This window comes from Gopherus evgoodei, chromosome 11 (assembly GCF_007399415.2).
Source record: "Gopherus evgoodei ecotype Sinaloan lineage chromosome 11, rGopEvg1_v1.p, whole genome shotgun sequence".
NCBI classification, from domain to species: Eukaryota; Metazoa; Chordata; order Testudines; family Testudinidae; genus Gopherus; species Gopherus evgoodei.
In genome coordinates, this window is record NC_044332.1 from 41,504,325 (window position 1) to 41,528,588 (window position 24,264).

At 44.7% G+C, this 24,264-nt stretch overlaps 2 protein-coding genes across 2 annotated transcripts in view; both read right to left on the minus strand.

The window, feature by feature from the left end:
- Positions 1-1,655: 1,655 nt before the first annotated feature.
- Positions 1,656-5,350, minus strand: SP5 (Sp5 transcription factor). Its single transcript, XM_030580171.1, has 2 exons — positions 5,073-5,350; positions 1,656-4,360 (listed from the first exon to the last, which is right to left on the minus strand). Exons 1-2 carry the CDS (start codon positions 5,121-5,123, stop codon positions 3,311-3,313), a joined length of 1,101 nt encoding a protein of 366 aa, XP_030436031.1. The 5' UTR covers positions 5,124-5,350; the 3' UTR covers positions 1,656-3,310.
- A 3,115-nt stretch (positions 5,351-8,465) lies between these two features.
- Positions 8,466-24,264, minus strand: part of MYO3B (myosin IIIB) — a 394,363-nt gene continuing 378,564 nt past the window's right edge. The window contains exon 37 of the mRNA XM_030580743.1: positions 8,466-9,027. The gene's annotated coding sequence lies outside the window, so the exon portion shown is untranslated. The remainder of the gene's footprint in view (positions 9,028-24,264) is intronic.

Sequence of the window (24,264 nt, forward strand, 5' to 3'; positions counted from 1 at the left end):
AACAGTTACAAATAGCAAGGCTTTTGATTAGCTAGATACAGATCAAATCCATGCTGTAATTCAATTAGAACACAGTTTTATCTATAATGATCTAGTTTAGAAACTGCCACTCTGCTGCATCAGTGATCATCAGGCTATTTATGTTAGCCTTGTTCAGTATAATAGGATAAAGGCATTGGAATGGGACACTGTCATAGATAGGAGCCCTTCTCTGCATTTGTTACAGACCAAACTCCTGCTATAAAACAACAAATATCTTGATTCACCTCATTTTTGTGGTTCACATTGGTCTTGCCATTTTTTTTAGCAGCAAAAGGCCATTATACTGTGGCAACATCAAAGTCCTTTATATTTATATTATATTTGAGTGGAGCTTTCACACTGTAAAACTTTACGTCCTTTCTCCCCATTGCTATCAACAGCACTGTCCATTTCCGTTGCAAATAGAATTGAATTGTACATGGAATTGAATAATTTTTTAAAAATTGGTAATTTCCCTGTTTTGTGAAACAAATTCCTATTTAAACCAGTGTTAATGTGAGGCTTTCTATATCTTGTTAATTGTACTAACCACTTAATATGACTCAATCCCAAAGAAAGGAAGGACAGAAGAAGCCATTTCATACTAGAAAATCTTTTAAAATTGAAAATCATTGCATAGTTAACATATTCAGGGCCTGATCTTGTCTCAGTGAAAGTGTTACCTGAGTGAGGTCCTCTGGATCTGGACCCTCTCTATGCCTATCATTTCCCCTGTTATTGTTGCTTTCTTCTTTACAATATAAATAATGTCATGAAGTAGTATCAGCAGCCTAAAGTTATATCTAATATATAATATAGTATATTTTGCAACAGAATTTCATTCATTCATTAAAACTAAACTATTTCTGTCATATAAGATATTATAGAGTAGATATGCAAGAATCTTTAATAGCCAATAGCTCATTATATCCCGTTGATTTAATACTTTAACCCTGAAATTATTGCTGCAGAAATTATTTTAGGATCATACAAATGAATATATTCTCCTATAGATGTAATATGCAGTTTTGGAGAATTACAAATTAGACAGGAACTCCTAAGTGTTTCAGATGTTAAGGTTCACTGGAGTACTTTTGAATTGGGTTCTTTTTATAGAGAGATCAAATCTTAACAAATATATAACACCACCAATTTTACATTTACTATCATTAAACATTATAAATATTTTAAAAACTTCTTAACTCCAACACTTGATTAAAAGCTGTCTGGCAACCAATATCTGTATTTATAATTAAGGTTGTCCTAGAACTTCTATTACAATACCCACTTCGTAGGTCTATTTCAGCCTGAAATTTGACATGTAATATTCAACCAAAAAACAAGTTTTGACCAATTTGTTAAAAGAACCTTTGACTATTTTATTGATAATTAATGGAGGTTTATGTTTATATCCAGTAGAGAATTGTTAATATATTAGTTCCTAGTTTTAAAAGTGAAATTTAGCAAGTGATTAGTCAAAGATCCTGCTGAGTTTGATTTTTTTTATGATGACTTTAATATTTTATTAGCAAACTGCCTAATGTAAAATACAGTAACTACAGTACTTTTAAAAGACAATTGGTAACAGTATACAGTGGTTAAATACATACATACATGACTGATAATGCCTCAAGGGGAGCTGTATTAGTTTATTGGTAAATACCATTTTTCAAATGTATAACTGTGTGTAAAAAAATCCCTAGATCTTGACTTACTCAAGTTACTTGACAATCATTTTGGCCTCTTGGATAGGATGAGGGAGCATTGAAAATACCCTACCCCCAAAATAGTGCAATAGTTAAACAAAAAGAAAATTAAAATATCAAAAGTATTTTTAATGGTGCTGTGACATAGCCCAACAAAAAGGCAGGAAATGGCTAGTTAAAGCTGACCACAATATCATGCTGTCATGCATTTCATTTCACATAAGAAGGGTATATTAACTTTGACTATTCCCACCTGTATTCAGATTCAGAATATAGTTTGTACCATGGACTCTGTGAAGATTTAATTATTTTTTCATCTTTTGTTTCCCCTTTATGCCTATGGCTTGGCTATACCAGAAGGAGTGAAGGCAGCATCAACCCAAAGGACCCCAGTTTTAGATCATTTACAAAGCTCTCAATCGGTATTCCTAAATTAATGTGAATTCGTACTCCGTTAAAGTTTAGTGTTAAACATTTGGACCGTATTACAGGTAACGTGCGCTCAGCAGAAGTTAAGTCTTTCTTCTATTACTGTAGAATACCATGGAATACTATGAAAATTTTGTCTTGTCTTGGCAAAGATATCTGGGAGCATGAAATGTGGGGAACAGACTGTGGCTTAAACTATTGCAACAGTTGAGTGTTTACCAAATAAATGTGACCGGTGCATTTGTTCAGATTAAATAAACGATAAAATAGTTCTTCAAACCGCGGCGTTTTGTAAAGCCTTCAGAAGGAAGAAAAGATCAAATGAAACCGACTCAGTGGGATCTTCCCAATGTGACCTCGGTGTTAATGTATTTATTTTCACGCTGCAACTGCAGGTCGCTTTACAGAAACATCTCATGCTGGAGCCCCCGCGTGGAGCCAAGGACAAGAAAAACACTTTTATTCAAACAAAGCTATTAAATAACCTGTACACAAAAGTTCAGTCTCTTCCCCTGAAAGAAACGAGGACCCATGAGCCAGGTCCCCAGACTAAAGCTGCTGCTCCCGTTTACTGGCTTAGAGCAGACCATTGTAGGTAACCCATTTTCCAAAGTGGGGGAGTGATCCTGTGGCCCAGCCTGCGTCCAGAGCTCCCCCTGAAAAGGAGCGGGACAGATCGCTGGAAACAGCTGGCACTTCACTCCCACTGAGCAACAACCAGAAAGACCCCGATGCCAGTAGCAAGGCGGAAAGGAGCCACGTATTTCCCGCATCTTTGCTCTGGGGCCACAGAAGGGGACTCGTCCAAGGGCTTCTTAGGGCAATGGGACGTACACAGGACAGTACCGCTGGGGGCCCCCGTAAGCCTCCAGGACAGGGCTCCAATTCCTAGAGCTCCATGGGGGCGCAGAGCTTGGGCCCTCCCGGGCCGGGAGCAGGTCCTCGGGCGCCCTCCCAGGGCTAGAGCCCCACCCCCGGGAGAAGGCAGCGAAGCCCAGCGCTCTCCCGACTAGGGCTCGGCTCCTGCCCCTCCCAGGGCTGCGGGGCTCGCATCGCAGGTCCTCCAGTCTCCCGGGCCAGGGCTCCGGGCGCGGGGGCTCCGTAGGCGGGGCGGTGGGTCCCGAATCTCTCCGGCCGGGCCGGGCGGACCCGGGTCACAGGCCCCGTGTGTCCTCCCGCTTCACGCCGTCGCCCGCGGCTTTGAGCTTCTTGTTCTGGTGGGTCTTCACGTGCTTGGCCAGGTGGTCGCTGCGCATGAAGCGCTTGTTGCACACGGGGCAGGCGAAGCGCTTCTCGCCCGTGTGAGTCCGCAGGTGCCGCTGCAGCTCGTCCGAGCGCGTGAAGCTCTTCCCGCAGAAGAGCCAGTTGCAGACGAAGGGCCGCTCGCCCGTGTGCCAGCGCAGATGCGCCTTCAGGTGCGAGGTCTTGCCGTAGACCTTGCCGCAGCCCGGGATGTGGCAGATGTGCTGCTTCTTCCGGCCCGGCTCCGCCTCCGGGGCGCTGCCTGCTGCCGCCTGGCAGTTGGGGCAGCGGCAGCGGCGGCAGCGCCGGGCCGTGGCCGCCAGGGGTGACTTGGTCTGCAGCAGGGCGGCGATCTGCGTCTGGTACTGGGCCAGGTCCGAGGGGCCCAGCACCAGGCTCCTGGGCAGGCCGGCGGCAGGGAAGCGGTGGCTGCAGCCGCCCGGCGCCCCCGCCTGCTGGAGGCTCCACCAGGGGATGTCCTCGGGGGCCGGGGTGGGGGAGAGCTGCCTGCAGGGCTGCGGCGGGGGCAGTAGGTTGGAGTAGCCGGGGGGCAGGGCGGCCTGGGCGGCGTAGGGGACGTAGGCCGGGGGGCAGCTGGAGGGTAAGGCGGCCATGGAGGAAGGGAGCATCTTGACTGGGGAGAACTCATAGGGGTAGGAAGGGTCAGCCGGGGGGGTGAGGGGCAGCTCGTGAGCGCCCCCGAAGGAAGGCTGCAGGTGGCTCTTCTGGGGGGTGAGCCCCAGGCTGGGATGCGGAGGGGGGAGCCCCCCGGGGGAATGGGCTGGCATCTCGCTACTCCACGGGTGGAAGATCCTGGATGGGGATCCCAGAGCTGGGTCGTAGGAGACCTGCAGGAAATCCGAAGGGGCGGCGCCCGGCTGTCCGATCCGGCTACAGGTGGCGGCCAAGAGCGCCAGGGGCGAGTGCTTCGCCAAGTCTGGAGAGGCGCTGGGGGTGCGATCCTGCATGTGGGGGAGGGAGGAGAAAGACCAGGTCACTGACCGCTGCCTACCCCGCGATCATCTCCCTTTTCCACCCACAGCAGACGCTGCAGCTCAAGGAACAGTAAAGTTTCTGTGCGTTCTCCGGGGAACCGGAGAGCTCTGATCGCTCATCACATGGGCAGAAACTTTCCCCAAACAGTACTGAGACGTCTGTAAAGAGAAGCCTGAGTCAGCAGCAGGACAGGCCACAACAAGCGGCTCTCCCGCTCTCTAAACACACGCCCCTTTGTGCTATGTGATCTTTCAAGTAACTCTAGGTCCCGCATGCAAAAGTCAATGGCCATCACTCAACCCCCCGACGCTGCTCCGTAGCCCAGGAGTGATTGTTTACAGCACCCGTTGCAAGCGAATGGTTTGAGCCCCCAAGGAACTTCTTCATCTAGTGGCCAGCCGGACTCTAAACGGAGTGGGGAGTTATTAATCCAAGGAGATTTCTTTAGTTTTCTTGAGACCTGTTCTTTCAACCTCTTACGGATAGGGGCTCACACTGCCTTCGAGATCCCCAGATCAAAGTAGCCTGGCTGCTCCCTGCTTTAGCATTACTTGGAGCGCTGTTTCCCTCATAACTTCAAACTTAGGTTCGTCTTTGTCAGAGTGAGAGACACACAGCGATTCCCCACCTCCCCCCCCCGCCAGGGCTGGGCTCTCCTTGGGCGGCGCCGGTACTGACCTGGAGGAAAGCCTGCAGAGAGTCGTTCCGGAGGACGGCCACTGCGGCCATGGTTACTGCTCCCGGAGCAAGGGGAGGATACCGGGGCAGTGCCGAGGCATGGAGACGCCAAGGGGAAGACGAGGAGCTGCCCAGCTTCCTTCTCTCTCCTTCCCTCTGATCTCTTTGCTCTGCGTCCGGCCCACCCCCCCGCGCTGCCTCTGCGCGGACTGTCTGACTGCACCAGGATCACCTCCAAGAATTTGATAAGGACTTTGCTGGGCCGCCAGCCAGTCAGAGGGAAGATTTATGGCTTTGAAGTTTGCCGCTACCCAATCATCAAAGAATAGCGGCTCTTTCAGAAGCGAAAGCAAATCCTTTGAATCCACAAAGCTCCTATGGTGTGTTTGTTGGTCTGGATAAAAGAACTGATTATTAGGGGGGATGGGAAGGGAGGAGATAAAGGCGGGACAATTAATGAAGTAATCACTATGTGGGAAATGTATATACACAAATAATTGGATTTTCTTGATCAAAGGGCCCCTTTACCGCCTGGGGAGACCCACGCATTGGATGCTCAAGACACTGGATCCCCCCACCCCTAGCTTTTTTTTTTTTTTTTTTGCAATTAAGGATTTGTAGCAGAGTAAAGTGACAATGTGTCTCTGTTATCCCCAGAGAAATCTGCCTGCGGATTCCGCTGTTAGAGTTTGATGATTCAAAGTAACAATACAAACACAGCGAGTTCACCTGAGCCGGGTTGGTAGATCCCAGCTGGAAAACTTCGCTACAGTTTTTTTTCTCTCTCTCCTGAAGCTGAGAAAAGCGAACTCCATTGATATTGCTTAGCTACCAAACACACACTTTTCCCGCTCTGGTGCTGGTTTCAGGAAGAGCAATCTGTGCTCTGTGTTTTCTGTAATTACTGTGGCGCTGGGCTCAAGCCAGAGGTCGATGTAGTGGAGTTAAAATGGGTTCTTTGGTCACGTGCAATCGGCATTAAAACTTAAAGCCTGCGAAAATAACAGAGAACGTGTTATTTTCCTGGGGGGGAGGAGGGTGATATAAAGGTGTGTAAAAGACCTGACTTTTTAAAATGAAGATGAGCGTCTCTCTTGGTTGTGTGTGTGTTAAACTGAACGGGTGTGTGTAAAACGCCTCCCAGTTTGGCTGGTTCCGCTAAACTGTTTGAACTATAGTACGGGTGGCAATATCAGGAAACTGGAAACTATTACTCAGATCTCCGCTTAAGCCGCTTGTTGATCTCCCGCAGCTGGCCGCAGCGTCACTGGATCTGTTCCTCCCAGCTCTGGGGCGCTGCCTGTGTTTTAACATCGAATTGGCTTTGGCCCACGTGGGCGAGAAAACTTTCCGTAGCAAACACGCCAGTGGTTTCCGGGCCCCTCCCGGCCCCGCGTTCGGATCTCAGCGGCGCCCACCGCCTTTCCCAGCTGCGCGCGTCTGCAGGGAGGGCGCGAGGTGAAGCCGAGCGCCGCTCGCTCGCTGTTCGGGACTTGCGAGAGTGGCGCTCGCGCTCCTTCTCCGGCTCTGCTCGGCGGTGCAATCCCTTCGCCGCCCGCAGAACTAGCCCCTCTGATGCGGTCTCATCCCCGGGATACACAGCGGCCGCTCCGGACACGTGCCAGACAAGGACGTTCATGACTATCTTGGCCAAACTTTAGAGCCCTGCCCCTCCCTTCGCTCACATTTGTGTCACTGTTTCCCCAGGTAACTCGAGCCTCCCTGTAGCTGTCGGGTTGATTGTATTCACGTTGCCAAGGAAGCCTTTTTAAACGGCAGCACACAGAGATCTTTATCTGGCTTTCCTGCAGAAACAATCACTGGCCTCTCAACGACTTCCAAGAGCGGTAGGGCTTGAGTTAGATCGGTTTCTTTGAAGGGATTAAAGTGCCAAGTCCTCTCCCACGGCTCCATATTGAGTCCTGGGGAGAAGTATGGGCTCCCGCTGCTCCCCCCCTCCGTGACACTGACCCCCTAAGCCAGGAGTCACTTGAGGCTCTTCCCTGTCACTTGTAAATGCTTCGTCAGATCGATACTATGGAAATGAGTACAACAGTCCCAAGCCTTTAAATCGATTCAGCCCCTTTGCTGATGTTCAAGAGTTCTCTGCCGTGTATTACCTAGAGATAAAGACGCGTCCAACTCGGTGAAGCTGACATCTGAGTCTGTTTGTGTGTTTGAAATGTATAGTTTTAGGGCGGTCATTTCTTTGTTGTCCTCACTTGATAGCAGAGGGCGAGGAGGAGCTGGTAATTACTGGTCTCCAGCACCCCTGGTTAGGATGGTAACAGCTATGACAAACAATCGAAGAGCGCCGTAGTGGGACACATGAATTCCAAAGCAAACTTAAAACCAAATGCTGGCGGTGCCTTGCGTGTGATCTCTCCTCCCAGAGAGTTGCGAAATGTTTACATCTGATTGGAACCATGCGAGTGAATGCAGCAGCTCCAGCGATCCAACAATAGAGGCATCGAATCGCTGGAGATCAGAGACAAGGCGCTCACTGTGGGCCGTCCCGCTGGTCCTTTGGGGGCTCCGGGATATTTCAGAGAAGGCTTTTCCCGGGTGACTTGAACACGCACACATGCTACATGTCAGTGCCCGGGGCTCCTTGGACGCAGCCAGGGTAAACCTACTTCCCCTTTTGTTTAGGCAAGGGACAGAAACGCACGTACATCCCGTTTTACTCCAGAAGCAACACTCAGGGCAGAACAAGAGATTAGAGTCGCCGTGACACAACACACAATGGAAAGATCCCCATTCCTGCCCATTCTGATAACACGTACATTTCCTGGAGATGTAACAAGCGAACCACCCACGCCAGGCTATGTCACTTTCACCGTCCCTAAACTTCTACAAGTTTGATCTGATTTCTGTCGAGATCTTTTTCACGAGTGAATTGTATCTTTTTGATTGAGGGGTAATTTGAATAATAAAATTCAGAAACGAAATGGAAGTCAAAAGTACAATGTTTAAAGCAATTGAACGCGCCGGCGTTTCTCTTTCCCCTTCACATAAATTATTTCTCCACGTATTTTGAACATCTAGAACGATTTGTTACATTGCAAAAAAGTTAATAGAAAGTTGGATTAAGTTCTCATACGGAATCCATACCTCGGATGCCATAAACTCCGCATGGATGGAAGCAATTGACTTAAAAATCGAGGGGGAATTTCTAGTTTTCGGAACAAACAATGGGCCGAATAATGAAATGTGCCTCAGTAATTTTCTGTACAAATAATTAGCTTTCAAACTCGTAGCATTTCGGTCTCCTGAAATGTATTCTTAATGAAGTGATGTTAAGAGCTGTCATTAAAAATGCAGGACTGAAAGATCAAAGTACATATTTATTTTAGAAATTTGTTTCAGTTAACAGGAGATACAGGTATCAAGGCCAAATGTCAATTGAGTTACACAAAGCACTGTTTTCACGAGAAATGGGCTGCTGCTACATCCTAATGTGAAGGGACATCAAAGATCAGGAACAATATATGAACCAGCCCTTAAAAGACGCAGAATTGACTAGGATTCCACAGCCACAAAAAAACCAAAACCCACCCAATGTAGGGGTAGAAGAGGGTCAATCCAACCCGTTATTATCTGGGTTACAGAGCTAATACGTATGCTGCAGTATATACGCAGATGAAACATGACACTTTACGTAAACTCAAATTCCACCGCATAAGGACTAGGCTGTAATAGCGGAACGGAGTTTTAAAGCAGCAAGGGCTAAGGCCAGACCCAGCTGGGAGACGGCAGCTGCAACTTGTCCCAGTGTGGGTGTATTTCTCTCCCTGTGGATGGCTGCAGCCTGGTGTAGGGACCACAAAGAGAAGCGGCAAAGCGAGCCCTGCAGGAGGCGATCTCCTGGACCAGCAGAAGAGTGGAGCCGTGGGGGTAGTGCGCATTCACACGTCTTCCCCAGCTAGCAGAGAGAACCGTGAACCAAGGCGATCTGTGGAAAGAGAGGAAAAGTGGGGGAATGTCCTGTAGCACACCCAGAGATCAGACACATTAGCAGTGAGTTAGCTTCAAACAGTGCATTGGGGACAGGCATTTCCATGGAGTGAGACTCCATGTGTCAACAATACACCTCACGTACTTCATAAATAACCTAAGTGGCGGCCCCCGTACTGCCCTGCCCAGGCAGGCTGGTCAGGGCTCTAGCAGCCTCTTGCAAAGACAGCCTCACCCTCATTCACAAAACCCCTCCTGTCTTGTCTGAAATGCTCGCATTTCCCACCTGTCTTACACCGTGTTCCTGCTTTGTTAAAGGTGCTTCAGGCTACTGTACACTGGAGCTAGAGAACAGCACACAAAGCTAGTGAAGGGCATCTGCCAATATCCTCAGTGATCTACAACAAAGTATTCTTCAGCGGGCCTTTGAAATCCTGCTCCAGCAGAAAGCTCCCATTGTTCCCAACCTTCAGTGTGGAAGAGATCAAACTTTATCCTCTCCAGCTGGAACTATTACTCCCCGCTCCCTCTGCAATCCGATATCCTCTGCGTTACCTTTTGAGGTTTGAGGAGGTTTGTGGATTTAAGGAAAAGTCTAGGGTACAAGAAGCAGTTGCTCTTTAACTCCTGAACACCTGACCCAAGAACATACTGACTGTGGTAAGTCAAGCCCAGTGACAGAGCTCAGAGGGTTTGGAGAAACTGCTCCAGAAAGAGAGTTCTGCCCTAAACAAAAAACTTTTCTAAATAAAAGAAGCATTTAGTAAAAGTTACTTTCCTTTGTCTACTGCTAGTGCCCTGTCTCTCAGGCTAGTGCCAGTCAGGAGTGTCCCGAAGAAAGGTTCAGAGCAGTGTACTCTGATTGGCACAGTAGCTGGAGTCAGTCCCATACTTTAATATTATGTTTTCAACACAGGCTCCATTTCATAATCAGGCCTGTCACTTTAACAGAAACTGCTTCAAGAAGACCTGAGGATGCACTGAAAGAGGAGCAGGAGGATTCAAAAGTGCTGGATCTACAATGGTCAAAATACCACTCCTTGGAGGACTAAACCTAACAAAGTGGCAATTATGTTTAAAAATAAATCAGAAAATTATGCATGCATAATATTGCCAGCACTGGAGGCTGCAACCCTCAGAACAAAGCATAGTCGGCAGCTGCAACCTTGAGCTGCAGAGAAAGTGAATAGGGAAGTATTATTTATCCCTTCACAAGAACCAGGGGTCAGACAATGAAATTAATAGGGAGCAAGTTTAAAACAAAACAAAACAAACAAAAACAAACAAACAGGAAGTACTTCTTCACATAACACACCATCAACCTGTGGAACTCATTGCCAGGGGATGCAGTGAAGGCCAAAAGTGTGACTGGGTCCAAAAAATAATTTTCTAATTCACAGAGGATAGGATATTAACCAAGATGGTCAGGGATGCAACCCCATGCTCTGGGTGCCCTTAAACCTTTGACTGCCAGAGCTGGAAATGGGCATCAAGTGATGGATCACTGTCCTGTTCTGTTCACTCTCTTTGAAGCATCTGGCACTGGCTGCTGTTGGAAGACAGGATACTGGGCTAGATGGACCATTGGTCTGACCTAGTATTGCCTTTCTTATGTTCTTAAACTATTCCAGAATAGCTCCCTGTGTGCACATCCTATTCAGGGACAAAAGTCACTTTTTTCTAGATAATTACTTTTTTAGAAAGAGCCTCCACCTTTTCTCCCCATGTGGGTAGGCTCTGCTTCTCAGTCAGCCCACCAGGGTGAAATACCCATCCCTATGTCTAACTCAGACACAACACAGTAATGACAGACCCAGACAAACTATTAATTATTGTGAAAAGCATCCCCCACAATTGTTACGCTAGGATACAGTATGGACTGGAGCAAGTCTAATGAGGAAATGAAGTCCTCTGTTCACATGTTTTTGGTACATTAGCCTACAGGGTTTGTTTACAAGATCTGGCTATCTGGGAAACAGGTTTGATGCAGTTGTACCTCTAGAACCTTAACTGTGTGCAATTTGCATCTTGCGATGGGACAAAAATAAAAGCAAGATTGAAGTTTTCTATAAAGTCTCAAGTCCACTTAAACATGACACATTTTTCCTTCAAACAAAGGAAAAGTGCTAAAACATATCGAGACTGACACAGAGCAGAAATATACTGAGGATTTTGAGGCTTGCATTATCATTTTCCAACCAAGGTTTGAATTTCACATAGTTTAATGTAGTGTTTCCCAAACCTTTTAAAGCTAATCTGCCATTCAAGAAAATAAAACCATTTGTACCCCTGCTACAACCTTGCTATATGTTGTTAATGATCTAAGCATTTTAATATATACATCTTCTGCACTATCCCTGGCTCGTCTTTTACTCTCCCTCTCCTTGCCTTTTGGAAACATTGGTATAGATTTTCATAATATGATACTTCCTCTCATTTTTTCCACACTTTAATGAGCAGTGAAAGAGTTAACATTTAAAGTATCATCACTAGCATCCAAGTTAGAGCCCAATGAAATTTATGAGAGTCTCTTCTCAAAGCTATTGTTTCAAGCTCTCTGGAAACTCAGGTCAACCTTGCTACATCGGTTATACCTGCTTCACATTTTAAAGATTTTCTTCACAACCATAACAGCTAGAAATTTATTGAAAGAAAGAAAAAAGCAAGCAAGCATGTTGAGACTCTAGACAACAATCAAGAGATCTGTCTGTTGATGTCCTTCTTGTCCTCACATTTGAGGAAACACTGGATAAAAAACATGATTTTTTTAGCTGCATGATTAGTTTGGGTGAGATTGATAGGGGTCATTTCATTTTACAGGCACAGATAAACAAACACTAACCATCTACTTATATTTCATTATTCACTATGTAATGTGGTTATGTCTTAACTAGACAGCAAATGTAAGATCTAAAAACTGGATCTGCATGGTCATTCATTTTGGTTACTTAGTACATTTATTAACAGATTACACAGCTGTTTATGCTGTGTCTCAAAACTGCAAACAACAAAGTTTAAATGGAAATAACATATGATCAGTCAGCACTTTAATATCAGGTGGATCATCTAGTTGTCAAACTGTATCAATTTGACTGAATCAGTTATTCAAACTTAATAATAAAACATACAATTGTTAATGGATGACCAAGTTATGTTTGCTGTACCAAATCTGTTCTAATGACAACAGAGCTACTTTCCAAATAGCCTGTTCTTCAAAGACTACTGAAGAAGAGAGCACATCAAATCCATGTTTTTTCTTGCAAGGTACAATAGCTATGTAACTTCAGCTATTGTACCTTGCATGAAATAAAACATGGTTTTGATGTGATATAACTACAGCAACTATAATTTACAAGAACTATCTCCCTCCCCTCCCTGATCTCTGTCCACCCCCCAAACAAAAACCAAACTAAACCAAAAAACCCAGCAGGACTGTGAGGGGCAGATCAGGGGAAAAGATGAATAGGAATCTGGTCAGGGGACCAGAAATGTGGTGGGAGGGAACCGTTGTCTGAGAACAAAGGCAAAATCATTTGAAGGGCTACTTTTATACCTCTCTCTTTCATACCAGAGGTGAAACTAAGCCAGTGTGACGTACCAGACCGGCTTCCCCAGGCAGCAATTTAAAGGGCCTGGGGCTCCCAGCAGTGGCCCTTTAAATCGCCACCCAAGCCCCACTGCCAGAGGTCCGGGGTAGCAGCAGTGGGGCTCTGGCGGCACTTTAAAGGACCTGGGACGGTAGCAGCGGCCAGCTCCCCGGGCCCTTTAAATCGCTGCGGGCTCCAGCAGCGGGGCTTGGGTGGCGATTTAAAGGGCCTGGAGCTCTGGCCACCACTACAACCCCAGACCCTTTAAATTGCCACAGAGCTCCACTGCTGGAGCCTGTGGAGATTTAAAGGGCTCGAGACGGTAGTAGCGGCTAGATACCCAGACCCTTTAAATGGCCCCCAAACCCTGGGGCTTCTAGCCGCCTCTGCAGCTGGTAGCTCCGGCAGTGATTTAAAGGGCTGCCACTACTGCAGCTGGAGCCCAGGGCCCTTTAAATCGAGATTTAAAGGGCCTGGGGCTCCAAAGGCTTTGCCTCTTCTGGTTGAGGGCCCCCTGCTCAGGACTCTGGCTTACAAGTCTTTTAAGTTACTTTCACCCCGATCTACACACATACTTACTTTCCAAGTAGTACTTTCCATATAGCGTTGCACTATATATATATAAAGTGCAACACTAAGGCAATCATGCACCTGAATGTTGGTAGTTTTAAAACTGGCATGCTCCTTTCCACATCAGTCAGTCAGGACACAGGAAAGCTCTCCTTATCAACCAACGAAGAATTTTATAATTTACAAAAATGTACAAATTATTCCCAGAGTCTGGGAGTTAGAGTAATTTAAGAAAATAAAAGAGCCCATCACGACCATGATTCCAAATCAGCCCCACAACTGCTGGAACATCCAGCAGTGCAACCAGCCACAGGGCCATAAGAAGTCAGCTAGAAAGCATATTCACATACCCAGATGTTACCAGAGAATACATTCTAGTGCTCGGTATATGGGTACTGCAGCTGTCAAGCAATCTCTGTGTGTAGCCACTGGTACTAACTAATATTGGGGCATATGTGATTACCACCATTTGTCTGGTTAATGACAGAGGATTGTAAAAAGTACTAGTCCCTTCAAACCTCTCCCGGCCAGCATTTCAGTTCAGGGCCTCCAAGAAGGTTTTTGTGAAATATCAGTTAGATTTATGAAATGGACTGAACTCTTCTTCTCCAACTGGACAGCTTTTTACAGTGTTTGATTTTTAAAACCGCTCCATTTAGAAAATCTCTTACAAAGTACGTGGTGGGTCTTCTGAATCATCATGTTCTGAGGTCTTCTTATTCATTCGATGTAACACATAACTCAATATATAAGGAATGTGAAAACTTAAATTATTCAATGTGCTGTAATGATAATTTTTAAAATTGTTTTTCTATAAACAAAACAACAAAATTTTATATAATGGTGAAGACTTATATAACATCTTTCATCTTCAAAGTGCTTTACAAACATTAACTAAGTTTCACAGCCCCCCCATGATACAGGGTTAGCTGTCATCTCCCATTTAATGGATGGAGCAATCAGGGCAAAGGATTTAAGTGACTTGACCTAAGACACAGAGGGAGTCAGTTACAGAGTTGGAACTAGAACTCAGGAATTCCTTGGCTTCTAGTCTGTATTCAAGTTACTAGATTGTACAACTCTTCTAACTCATTTTTCTTGATAAAAGATTTCCACTACGGTTTGAAACATGGAACTCCAGAGTTAATTAACAATGATAAGGAAGCATTTCTTGAGAAATTTACCTATTACTACACCTGGCCTGCCATTCACAGGCTGAAGCAAGCAGGATCATCCTACATTTCACTTAGCTCTTAAACTAGTCCCTATTGCTCAGCCCCAAACTGGGTTGGATGTTGGGAACTTCATAGGAAGAAACAGGCCATGGAGCAGCCAGCATAGCCATCACATGACAACTACTCCAGTCTAATGGCTGGGGTAGTTTCCATTGCCTAATAGTCCCTCGCTGTCAGAAGGAGTGGTGGGCCTTCTGGCCTTTACCCCTTGGTCTAGTCCTGCACCACCCCCAAATCCCCTGTATGACAATATGCATCGAGTCCCAAATCCTATCCCCCTTAGCAATAGGAACCAGACATGTTTTATGGCAAGAGTGCCTTCTGTACCCAGAGAGCAGAGGACAGGCTCTGCTTTTACAGGACCACGTTTATTAACAAGATATACTTGTGTAGTCCTCAGAACAGAGAATCAAGGCTAAACTGTGACTTTGAGAGACAGGTGCACTGGGAGGTGGAAAGGCAGAAGGGCAGCATCAGAGTGGCAGTGACTGGTGACATTCTGATTACGGAGGGCAGATGCATTTAGGGCACTGGGAGAGCATTCCCCAGTGCAACAGCTACATTTAGTCTGCCTCCTAAAATGACCCACTGTGGTCATTTTAATTTCTATCCATGGGGATTTCTAGGGTGTATCTGAAAGCTGAATTTAACCCATTCTTTGTGTACAACAGTAGAACCTCACTAAGGCTACCTCTTCACTACCTGCCATATGGTGGGTAGCAATCAATTGCTCGGGGATTGATACATCACGTCTCATCTAGACGCAATATATCGATCCCCGAACGCGCTTATATCGATTCCGGAACTCCACCAACCCGAACGGAGTTGCGGAGTCGACATGGGGAGCTGCAGACATCGATCCCGCGCCTTGAGGACGGTGAGTAATTCGATCTTAGATACTTCGACTTCAGCTACGTTATTCACATAGCTGAAGTTGCGTATCTGAGATCGATTTTCCCCCGTAGTGTAGACCAGCCCTAATTTACAATGAATGGGCGACTCATTGCAAATTACTGATGTTTGTTTGCAAATGATCAAGTAAACAAATAATAAAAAAGGAAGGGATACTGCCTTAGTAAAGATAGTGTATATCAACAAACTATCAAATATTTTAATTGCTTATAATACTATACAATGTAGCAGTAAACGTATTGTAGTATATTTAATAACATAATGAAACTGTAGCAATATGAGACCTGACAACAGCCTTGTAATTGTAATAGGTGTTGAGTCTGCTGTAGTTGAATGCAAACAATATATCTGGATTGTATTGTCAGTCCTAATCTCCTAGTCCTTAGGCCTTGTCTACACTGCATATGCCTTGCGGAACCAGCTGTACCAGTATAGACATACCAGCAAAACCCCATACTGTAGATTCAGTATATGCCAACAAGAGTTCTTCTGCTGGCATAGTAACACCACCTCCCTGAACAACATTAGCTATGTTGACAGAAGCACTTTTATGTTGGCATAGTTGCATCTACATTGGGGTTTTTCCTGGCATAGCTATGTTGGCTAGAGGATGTGGTTTTTCACACCCCTGACTGACATAGCTATGTTGACCAAACTTTGTAGTGCAGACCTGGCCTTTGTCTGAAAGGGGCTAGGAAAACTACCAAATATCTTGTGATGCAGTGCAGTGACTCTAATACCAGAATGGCTCAGCTCTGTCTACAGTAGCACTCAAACAATTTTTAACACCAGTTGAGGGGAGCCAGGAAGAATCGGTGGTTGACAACCATTGTCAGCTTAAGGGGGAGGAGAGGATATTAAAGCACAAGGAGTCACTCACCACAAAATTTGCCTTAAAATGAAGAAGTAGGAGAGGAGACAATGGAGTAGAGAATTAGAGTTCTGTGGTCATTTACATGCTAACACCTAAACTTAACAATGAAAATTCTTCTCTTATTCAAAATGTCAGAATACAGGGCCAAATGCTGCAGTCTTATACAATCAACATTCTCGCTGAAGCCAATGGGAGTGTTGCCTGAATAAAAGCAGAGCAGGGACCTCATGCTTTGCTGCTTTCTTTTATAGCCATTGCTACACATGCTAACTATATTTGGTATATTGAGTGATTCAGGAAGAAGCTCTTCTGTAGTGTCAATGATTCTTTTTAATGAGATATAGTTATCGGCTGATTTATGAAGTTCTCTTGCTAGTTTTCATTTGTTGTTTCTAATTTAAGAATAAGATAATTTGCCTTCTAGAAGCAAAACAATGTTTATAAGGGAACAGAGTAAACACAAAATCCCTCCTAAACCAGAGGTTCAGAAATGTGCATAGTGCATTTTGGGATGGTTCTTCCTAACATTAACAGAGAAATTGGTTCCAGCAATGTTCACAGCCCCATCTATTATATCCTACTGCAGACACCCAAGAGAAAGCATTACATTTACAGTTTTATCTAGTTTTCCATATTAGGCTACTGTTACCTTATCTGAAGACTTTAATATAGGGAGAGACAAAGGAAAATTTCTGCCTCAGTTTTCCAATATCCTTGTGACCTCCTACTGGGCGATCCTATGCTCTCTGTTAATTGAGATACCACTGCTGCTCCCTACTTTATAGTCCTAGCTGGGATTCTGATCACAGTGTCTATAAAACTAGCCCCTTCCTCTGTTCACTGGTGCCATTCCAATCAGCTAATCCTCAGATGACCAGTATTTTCTCTCACACACTGAGAGTAGTACCCTTTATAAGGCACGGCATATGTATAAGTAGAGATGCTACAGCCTATTTGCAGTGCACAAAGCACCAGACAGGAAGGGCTGGAGCAGGCAGGGAACCTGGGGTACAGATAGGACTTAAGCTGGCAGAAGACCCAGGATTAGGGTTGGGGCTGACAAACCAGAATCCCTGGCAAGAAGCATGGAATGGGATGTGCTGGCTGGCTGGGCAGTACTTATCAGCTATACATAGCAGAAGCCCAGCTCCCTTGTAGTCAAGGTTGTGTAACACTTTCTGTTTAAAGATGGGCTCTTCTAAGTGATCTAAAATCTGCTTGCTTAACTGGATTATCTTGAAATGCAATGTATCTCATGGGGGCACTGGGTAATCCAAGTCTGAGGTCGTTTGAACATGGAGTTCCTGAGATATAGCCCTCTTTAAAAACCCAGAATTTTACCAAATCATGTTTCTTATCATGTTTTTCTGCCCATATCTGGGCCTTAAACTGTGGCTGTGATCCTCCCTAAACTGATCTCAGTACTTTGGGATTTTTCTCCATTACTGCCTGGCACTCCTACTTTGGGGAGAGGGAGTTACATTAAAGAAGTTATTCTGGGGGGCACATCTCTCTGGGTCTCCATGTGCGATGGGTCCTACGGGCCCTGCTCCTCTGAAGGGATCTGAGCTCTTCTCCCTCTCCCCTAGTGGCACTCTGAGCCCCTCTCCTTGCCCCCCATGTATGAACCAGGACCTAGGGGCTTGGCCCCTTCTTATAGACTCATAGGTCAGAAGGGACCAATATGATCATCTAGTCTGACCTCCTGCACAAGGCAGGCCACAGAACCCTACCCATCCACTTTTATAACAACCTCTAACCCAGGACCGAGTTACTGAAATCCTCAAAATTGGTTTGAAGACCTCAAGCTGCAGAGAATCCACCAGCAAGTGACCCATGCCCCACGCTGCAGGGAAAGGCGAAAAACCTCCAGGGCCCCTGCCAATTCGCCCTGGCGGAAAATTCCTTCCCGACCCCAAATATGGCGATCAGCTAAACCCTGAGCATGTGGGCAAGACTCACCAGCCAGCACCCAAGAAGGAATTCTCTGCAGTAACTCAGTTCCCATCCCATCCAACATCTCCCCGCAGACCATTGAGCAGACTTATCTGGTGATAATCCAAGATCAATTGCCCAAATTAAACTATCCTATCATAACATCCCCTCCATATACTTATCAAGCTTAGTCTTAAAGCCAGATAAGTCTTTTGCCCCACTACTTCCCTCGGAAGGCTGTTCCAGAACTTCACTCCCCTAATGGTTAGAAACCTTCGTCTAATTTCAAGTCTAAACTTCCTAATATCCAGTTTGTACCCATTCGTCCTCGTGCCTATATTAGTACTAAACTTAAATAATTCCTCTCCCTCCTTAATGTTAACCCCCCTGATATATTTATATAGAGCAAGCATATCCCCCCGCAGCCTTCTTTTGGCCAGGCTGAACAAGCCAAGCTCTTTGAGTCTCCTTTCATAAGGCAGGTTTTCCATTCCTCGGATCATCCTAGTAGCCCGTCTCTGGACCTGTTCCAGTTTGAATTCATCCTTCTTGAACATGGGACACCAGAACTGCACACAATATTCCAGATGGGGTCTCACCATCGCCTTATATAACGGTACTAACACCTCCTTATCCTTGCTGGAAATACCTCGCCTGATGCATCCTAAAATCGCATTTGCTTTTTTAACAGCCGTATCACATTGGCGGCTCATGGTCATCCTGCTATCAACCAATACCCCAAGGTCCTTCTCCTCCTCTGTCGCTTCCAACTGATGCGTCCCCAACGTATAGCTAAAATTCTTATTATTAATCCCTAAGTGCATGACCTTGCACTTTTCACTATTGTATTTCATCCTATTACTATTACTCCAGTTTACAAAGTGGTCCAGATCTTCCTGAATAGTATCCCTGTCCTTCTCCGTGTTAGCAATACCCCCCAGCTTTGTGTCATTCGCAAACTTTATTAGCACATTCCCGCTCTTTGTGCCCAGGTCAGTAATAAAAAGGTTAAATAAGATCGGTCCCAGAACCGATCCTTGAGGGACTCCACTAGTAACCTCCTTCCAGCCTGACAGTTCACCCTTCAATACGACCCACTGGAGTTTCCCCTTTAACCAGTTCCTTATCCACCTTACAACTTTCATATTCATCCCCATCTTTTCCAATTTAACTAACAGTTCCCCATGTGGAACCATGTCAAACGCCTTACTGAAATCGAGGTAAATTAGATCTACCACATTTCCTTTATCTAAGTAATTCGTCACCTTCTCAAAGAAGGAGATCAGATTGGTTTGGCACGATCTACCTTTAGTAAATCCATGTTGCAATTCGTCCCAATTACCATTGACCTCTATGTCCTTAACTACTTTCTCCCTTAAAATTTTTTCCAAGACCTTACATACTACAGACGTCAAGCTAACAGGCCTATAATTACCTGGATCACTTTTATTCCCTTTCTTAAAAATAGGAACTACATTAGCAATTCTCCAGTCGTACGGCACAACCCCCGAGTTTATCGATTGCTTAAAAATTCTCACTAACGGGCTCGCAATTTCACGCACCAGTTCCTTTAATATCCTCGTATGGAGATTGTCCGGGCCCTCCGATTTTGTCCCATTAAGCTGTTCAAGTTTGGCCTCTACCTCAGTTGCAGTAATATCCACCTCCATATCCACATTCCCATTTATCATCCCTCCATCATCGCTAAACTCCTCACTAGTCTTATTAAAAACTGAGACAAAGTACTTATTTAGATATTGGGCCATGCCTAGGTTATCCTTAACCTCCATTCCATCCTCAGTGTATAGCAGCCCCACTTCTTCTTTCTTTGTTTTCTTCTTATTTATGTGGCTGTAGAACCTTTTACTATTGGTTTTGATTCCCTTTGCAAGGTCCAGTTCAATGCGGCTTTTAGCCTTCCTCACTTTATCCCTACATGTTCTGACCTCACCAAGGTAGCTTCCCTTGCTAATCCCGCCTTTCTTCCACTCCCTGTAAGCTTTCTGCTTTTTCCTAATCCCCTCTCTGAGTTGCTTGCTCATCCAGCTTGGCCTACAACTCCTGCCCATGGTTTTTTTCCCCTTTCTTGGGATGCAGGCTTCCAACAATTTCCGCAGCTGCGACTTAAAGTAATTCCAGGCCTCCTCCGCATTTAAATCCACAAGTTCCTCCGTCCAATCCACTTCCCTAACTAATTTCCTTAACTCTTTAAAGTTAGCCCTCGAGAAGTCGAAAACCCTAATCCCAGATCTACATTTGTTTATCCTTCCATCTAGTTTGAACTGAATCAGCTCATGATCACTCGAACCAAGGTTGTCCCCTACCACCATTTCTTCTACAAGGTCCTCACTGCTCACCAAAACCAAATCTAAAATGGCATCCCTTCTCGTAGGTACCTCAACTACTTGATGAAGAAATACATCCGCTATCACATCCAGAAAAATCTGACCCCTATTATTCTTGCAAGCACTCGTCCTCCAGTCTATATCCAGGAAGTTGAAGTCTCCCATAATCACACATTTCCCCTTTGTGTTTACTTCATTAAAGACATTAAAGAGGTCTCTATCCATATCCAAATCAGATCCCGGTGGTCTATAGCACACCCCAAGCACTATCTCAGGGGAAGCTCTAGTTGCTTTTTTACCCAGTGTGATTTTTGCCCAGACAGACTCTGTCTTATCCATTCCATCGCTTCTTATTTCATTACAGTTAATCTCATCATTGATGTACAAGGCTACTCCACCACCTTTGCCTTTCTTCCTGTCTTTTCTAAACAGCACATAGCCTTCAGTACCTGTACTCCAGTCATGAGTGGTGTGGTGGTGTCTGAGCTCCTCTTTCTGGACCTTGTGTGTGAACCATGATCCAGGGGGCCCTGCCCCTCTGCAGGGGGGAGTATTTAAGTCCTTCTCCCTGACTCTTCCTGTGAGTCATCCTTCTGGGTGCAGAGCTGAGAACAGACATGCTTGCTGCATAGCACAGGTTCATAAGCACTGATAGAAAAGCTACATGTATGTGCTCTACACTCAAACACTAAACCCACTTTACAGAAATACACTTGCTAAATGTTATAATCCCTCTACCACATATTACAACTGCTTCCCCCTTATCCACAAGATTTCATCTAACACTATACTTGCCCATCATTAAATACACAGACCTCATATCCCACCTCACTGCTAATAAACCCTATGGCAAGTTGACACCAGAGTACTGCTACTGACAACCTGCAGAATTCAGTGCTGAAATGAGGAATATTGGGTTTCTCAAGGTGCACAGACACTCTTTTCTTTGATCATACACACACAAGGTGAGGGGCAGCGGAAAGAGGGGCTCTCACACCTCCCCCAAAGGAGCAGCCCCTCAGATCTCTTCTATCATAATCACAGCTTTGCCAACCTTCTCTAACTAATTCCTCCACCATTCATACAGCTTAAACACAGTGAATGCAACTGGAGTGCATGCAGATAATTCTCAGGGGGTGCTGCCAGCTTCAGGTCGAGAAAAGTTATGGTTGCACTGGCATGTATCTTAACTCTGGATTACCTAGTTTTCAGATATTTAAGATCGCATTACTTTAGTTCTTTATTTCCTGGTTTTCAGAGGTTTGAGTTTAGCTGAGCTCGAAATAGTGGAAGGGCACAAGGCATCACAGGGCAACCTCAACCTTCTTAAACAAGTTTTGGGCATTTAATTTTTTCCTTGCTAGCTTACTCAACATTCCTAAAGCCACTATGTTATGATTTATTGTATATGAATTATTTTATAATTCACAATATTTTATTGAATATATTTTTATTAATTATTTTGTAATTCACAATCTCACATCATGTGCGGCTGGATGGTTCAGAGGACTGGTAACTCATTGTGGAGCTTTTCACAGGACTGAATTCAGGTCAGAGCAGTAGAGATGGAAAATCATTACCATATGACAGCTATTCAGTGGCCTCCCTACATGCAATGAATTTCAATCCTGTTAAACATCACAATTTGCAGACAGTTCCAGATGAACTAAGAATTGAATGGAAACTCATAGGATACTGAGAACAAATGTGTACTGCTACTTTTCATACTGCACTTGATCTGTGATCAAACAAATTTTGAGAGTCTAGGAATCACTTATCAAGTATTTTGTCCAAAATTCACCAAACACTTATTATTTTTAATAAAAATACCGGCCCCTGCCATCCGTTTATTTGAGTGATTCAGTCCGACTGCAGGCAGGGACTGTGTATTTTACTGCATATGGTCTATAAAACACCTACTATAATTTAGGCACAGTACAAATAATAGTGTTTATATCTTTATCTAGGTACATCAGCTCTGGAAGGAATTTTTAGGGGAGGGACTAGCAGAAACAAAATTATATCTTCTGATCTTGTGATATCTGTGTGATTTTTTTTTGACCAGCCTAATTTGAAGGGGAAAAGATGTTTATGTTAGAGGGATCCAGGGGTATCCTCCTCCCCTCCCTTCCAGGCAATTTGTTTGAAAATGCTTGCCATTCAGTGCAACATGGTACATTCAACAGGGGCAAAATCATCCCTAGGAGGAATGGGTTTGCCACAGAAGAGAATGAATTCCATCAGAGAAAGCCTTATGCCCCACCCCCAATGCCTACAAATAGAAACACTGTGAATATGTTGGTGATAGCTATGTGACAAATCATGGAGCCATATGATAATCAATATACAACATATATGTGGAAGTGATATCTCTGTGATAAATTGGAGAAGGATGTGATAACTTTATGTATCACATTCTTGTACAATTTCTCACATACCTATGATTAAATCATTTGCCCACTATTCCATCTCTCTGGAACACCAACAGCTACCACCACTTGGCAGTACCAAACAACCACTATTTTTAATATTAAACTCTCTCTGAAATATTTCCTCCTCCTCCATCCAATGCTGGAATTGCCCCCAAACTCACACTCACTCATGGTCTAAGACACACAAGATTCTATCCTAAACTGGTAACAGGTTGTTAAAATGTCATGACTTCAAATTCCAATATCTTGTGGCCCTGCAAGCCTAGGTGAAAGAACATTTTCTTCTTCCCACCAGAAAGGGAAGATTTCCACCCCTTCCAATGGGACCTAGGACCTAGCTTGGAAGTCCTGATATCAGATTTTAATGCCATGGCAATTTTATGTTTAAAAAAGCTACTTAAGTTATTTTTTAGAGGTGTTTTACATTTTATTGTTCTGATTTTGCGTTGTCTTTGATCTTGTATATTTGGCCTCATGGTAGCTAAGTTACTAGACTTTATAGGTAGAGTGATACAAAAAATAGTCCCAATATTTAAAAAAAAATCTCCAAAGCATCTCTAAGAGAGTGTTTCTCTAACATATGTGGCATGTGGAACTTGTAATATGGCAAAAGGGCTTTATCACAGCACTTGTTAAGGATAACCTTCATAACTCACTTAAAGGCTACGTCTACACTATGAGGCAGGGGTGTGATTCTCAGCTCTCACCAAGCTAGTGCTGTAACAAGAGCAATGTAGCTGCAATAGTATGGGCAGCAGCATCAGTGACATGGACTGGCTGCCCCAAGTACACACCCATAGGGTTCAGGTGGCTTTGTACTCAGAGTGGCTAGCCTGTGCCCATGCTACCATTGTTACACTATTCTCAGAGGAGAGCTAGCATGAGTATGTGTATGTAAGCTGGGAATCACCCCTCTACCTCATAGTGTGAATATAGCCTAAATGTCTTCTATTTGCTCCCTCCTTTACCCCAATCTTCTCGTCTTTTCTTTCTCATATTCTATTGTTTCTTCCTGCCTTTTATCCACTCCCACCTGTCTCTGTACCCGCATGATCCTGGAATCTACTCAATTTTCCATTCAATCACCAGAGATCATCAACAATGCTTTGTCCATCTCAACCGAGTCAACCCCTAGAACTGTCTCCCTCTTTGCAACCCCAGAAACTGGATACTACAGTGAAAGGCATTATAGGAAGCCCTATGATATAATAGAAATAGTTTCCTTTCTCAGAGGTAAAATTTAGTATGCTGTTCTGTTGAGCTCAGGGCAGCAGAATGAAGCAAAAATATGGCTGCCACTATCTCATTGTGCTGAGGGGAAGGAAGCCATCCCCACATTTGTAAT

Bases quoted from the DNA above. Each gene is read 5' to 3' on its own strand.
- SP5 (XM_030580171.1), bottom strand. From the start codon at position 5,123: ATGGCCGCAGTGGCCGTCCTCCGGAACGACTCTCTGCAGGCTTTCCTC. The intron at 4,361-5,072 runs GTCAGTACCGGC...CCCCACATGCAG, and splicing joins CTCTGCAGGCTTTCCTCCAG to GATCGCACCCCCAGCGCCTC.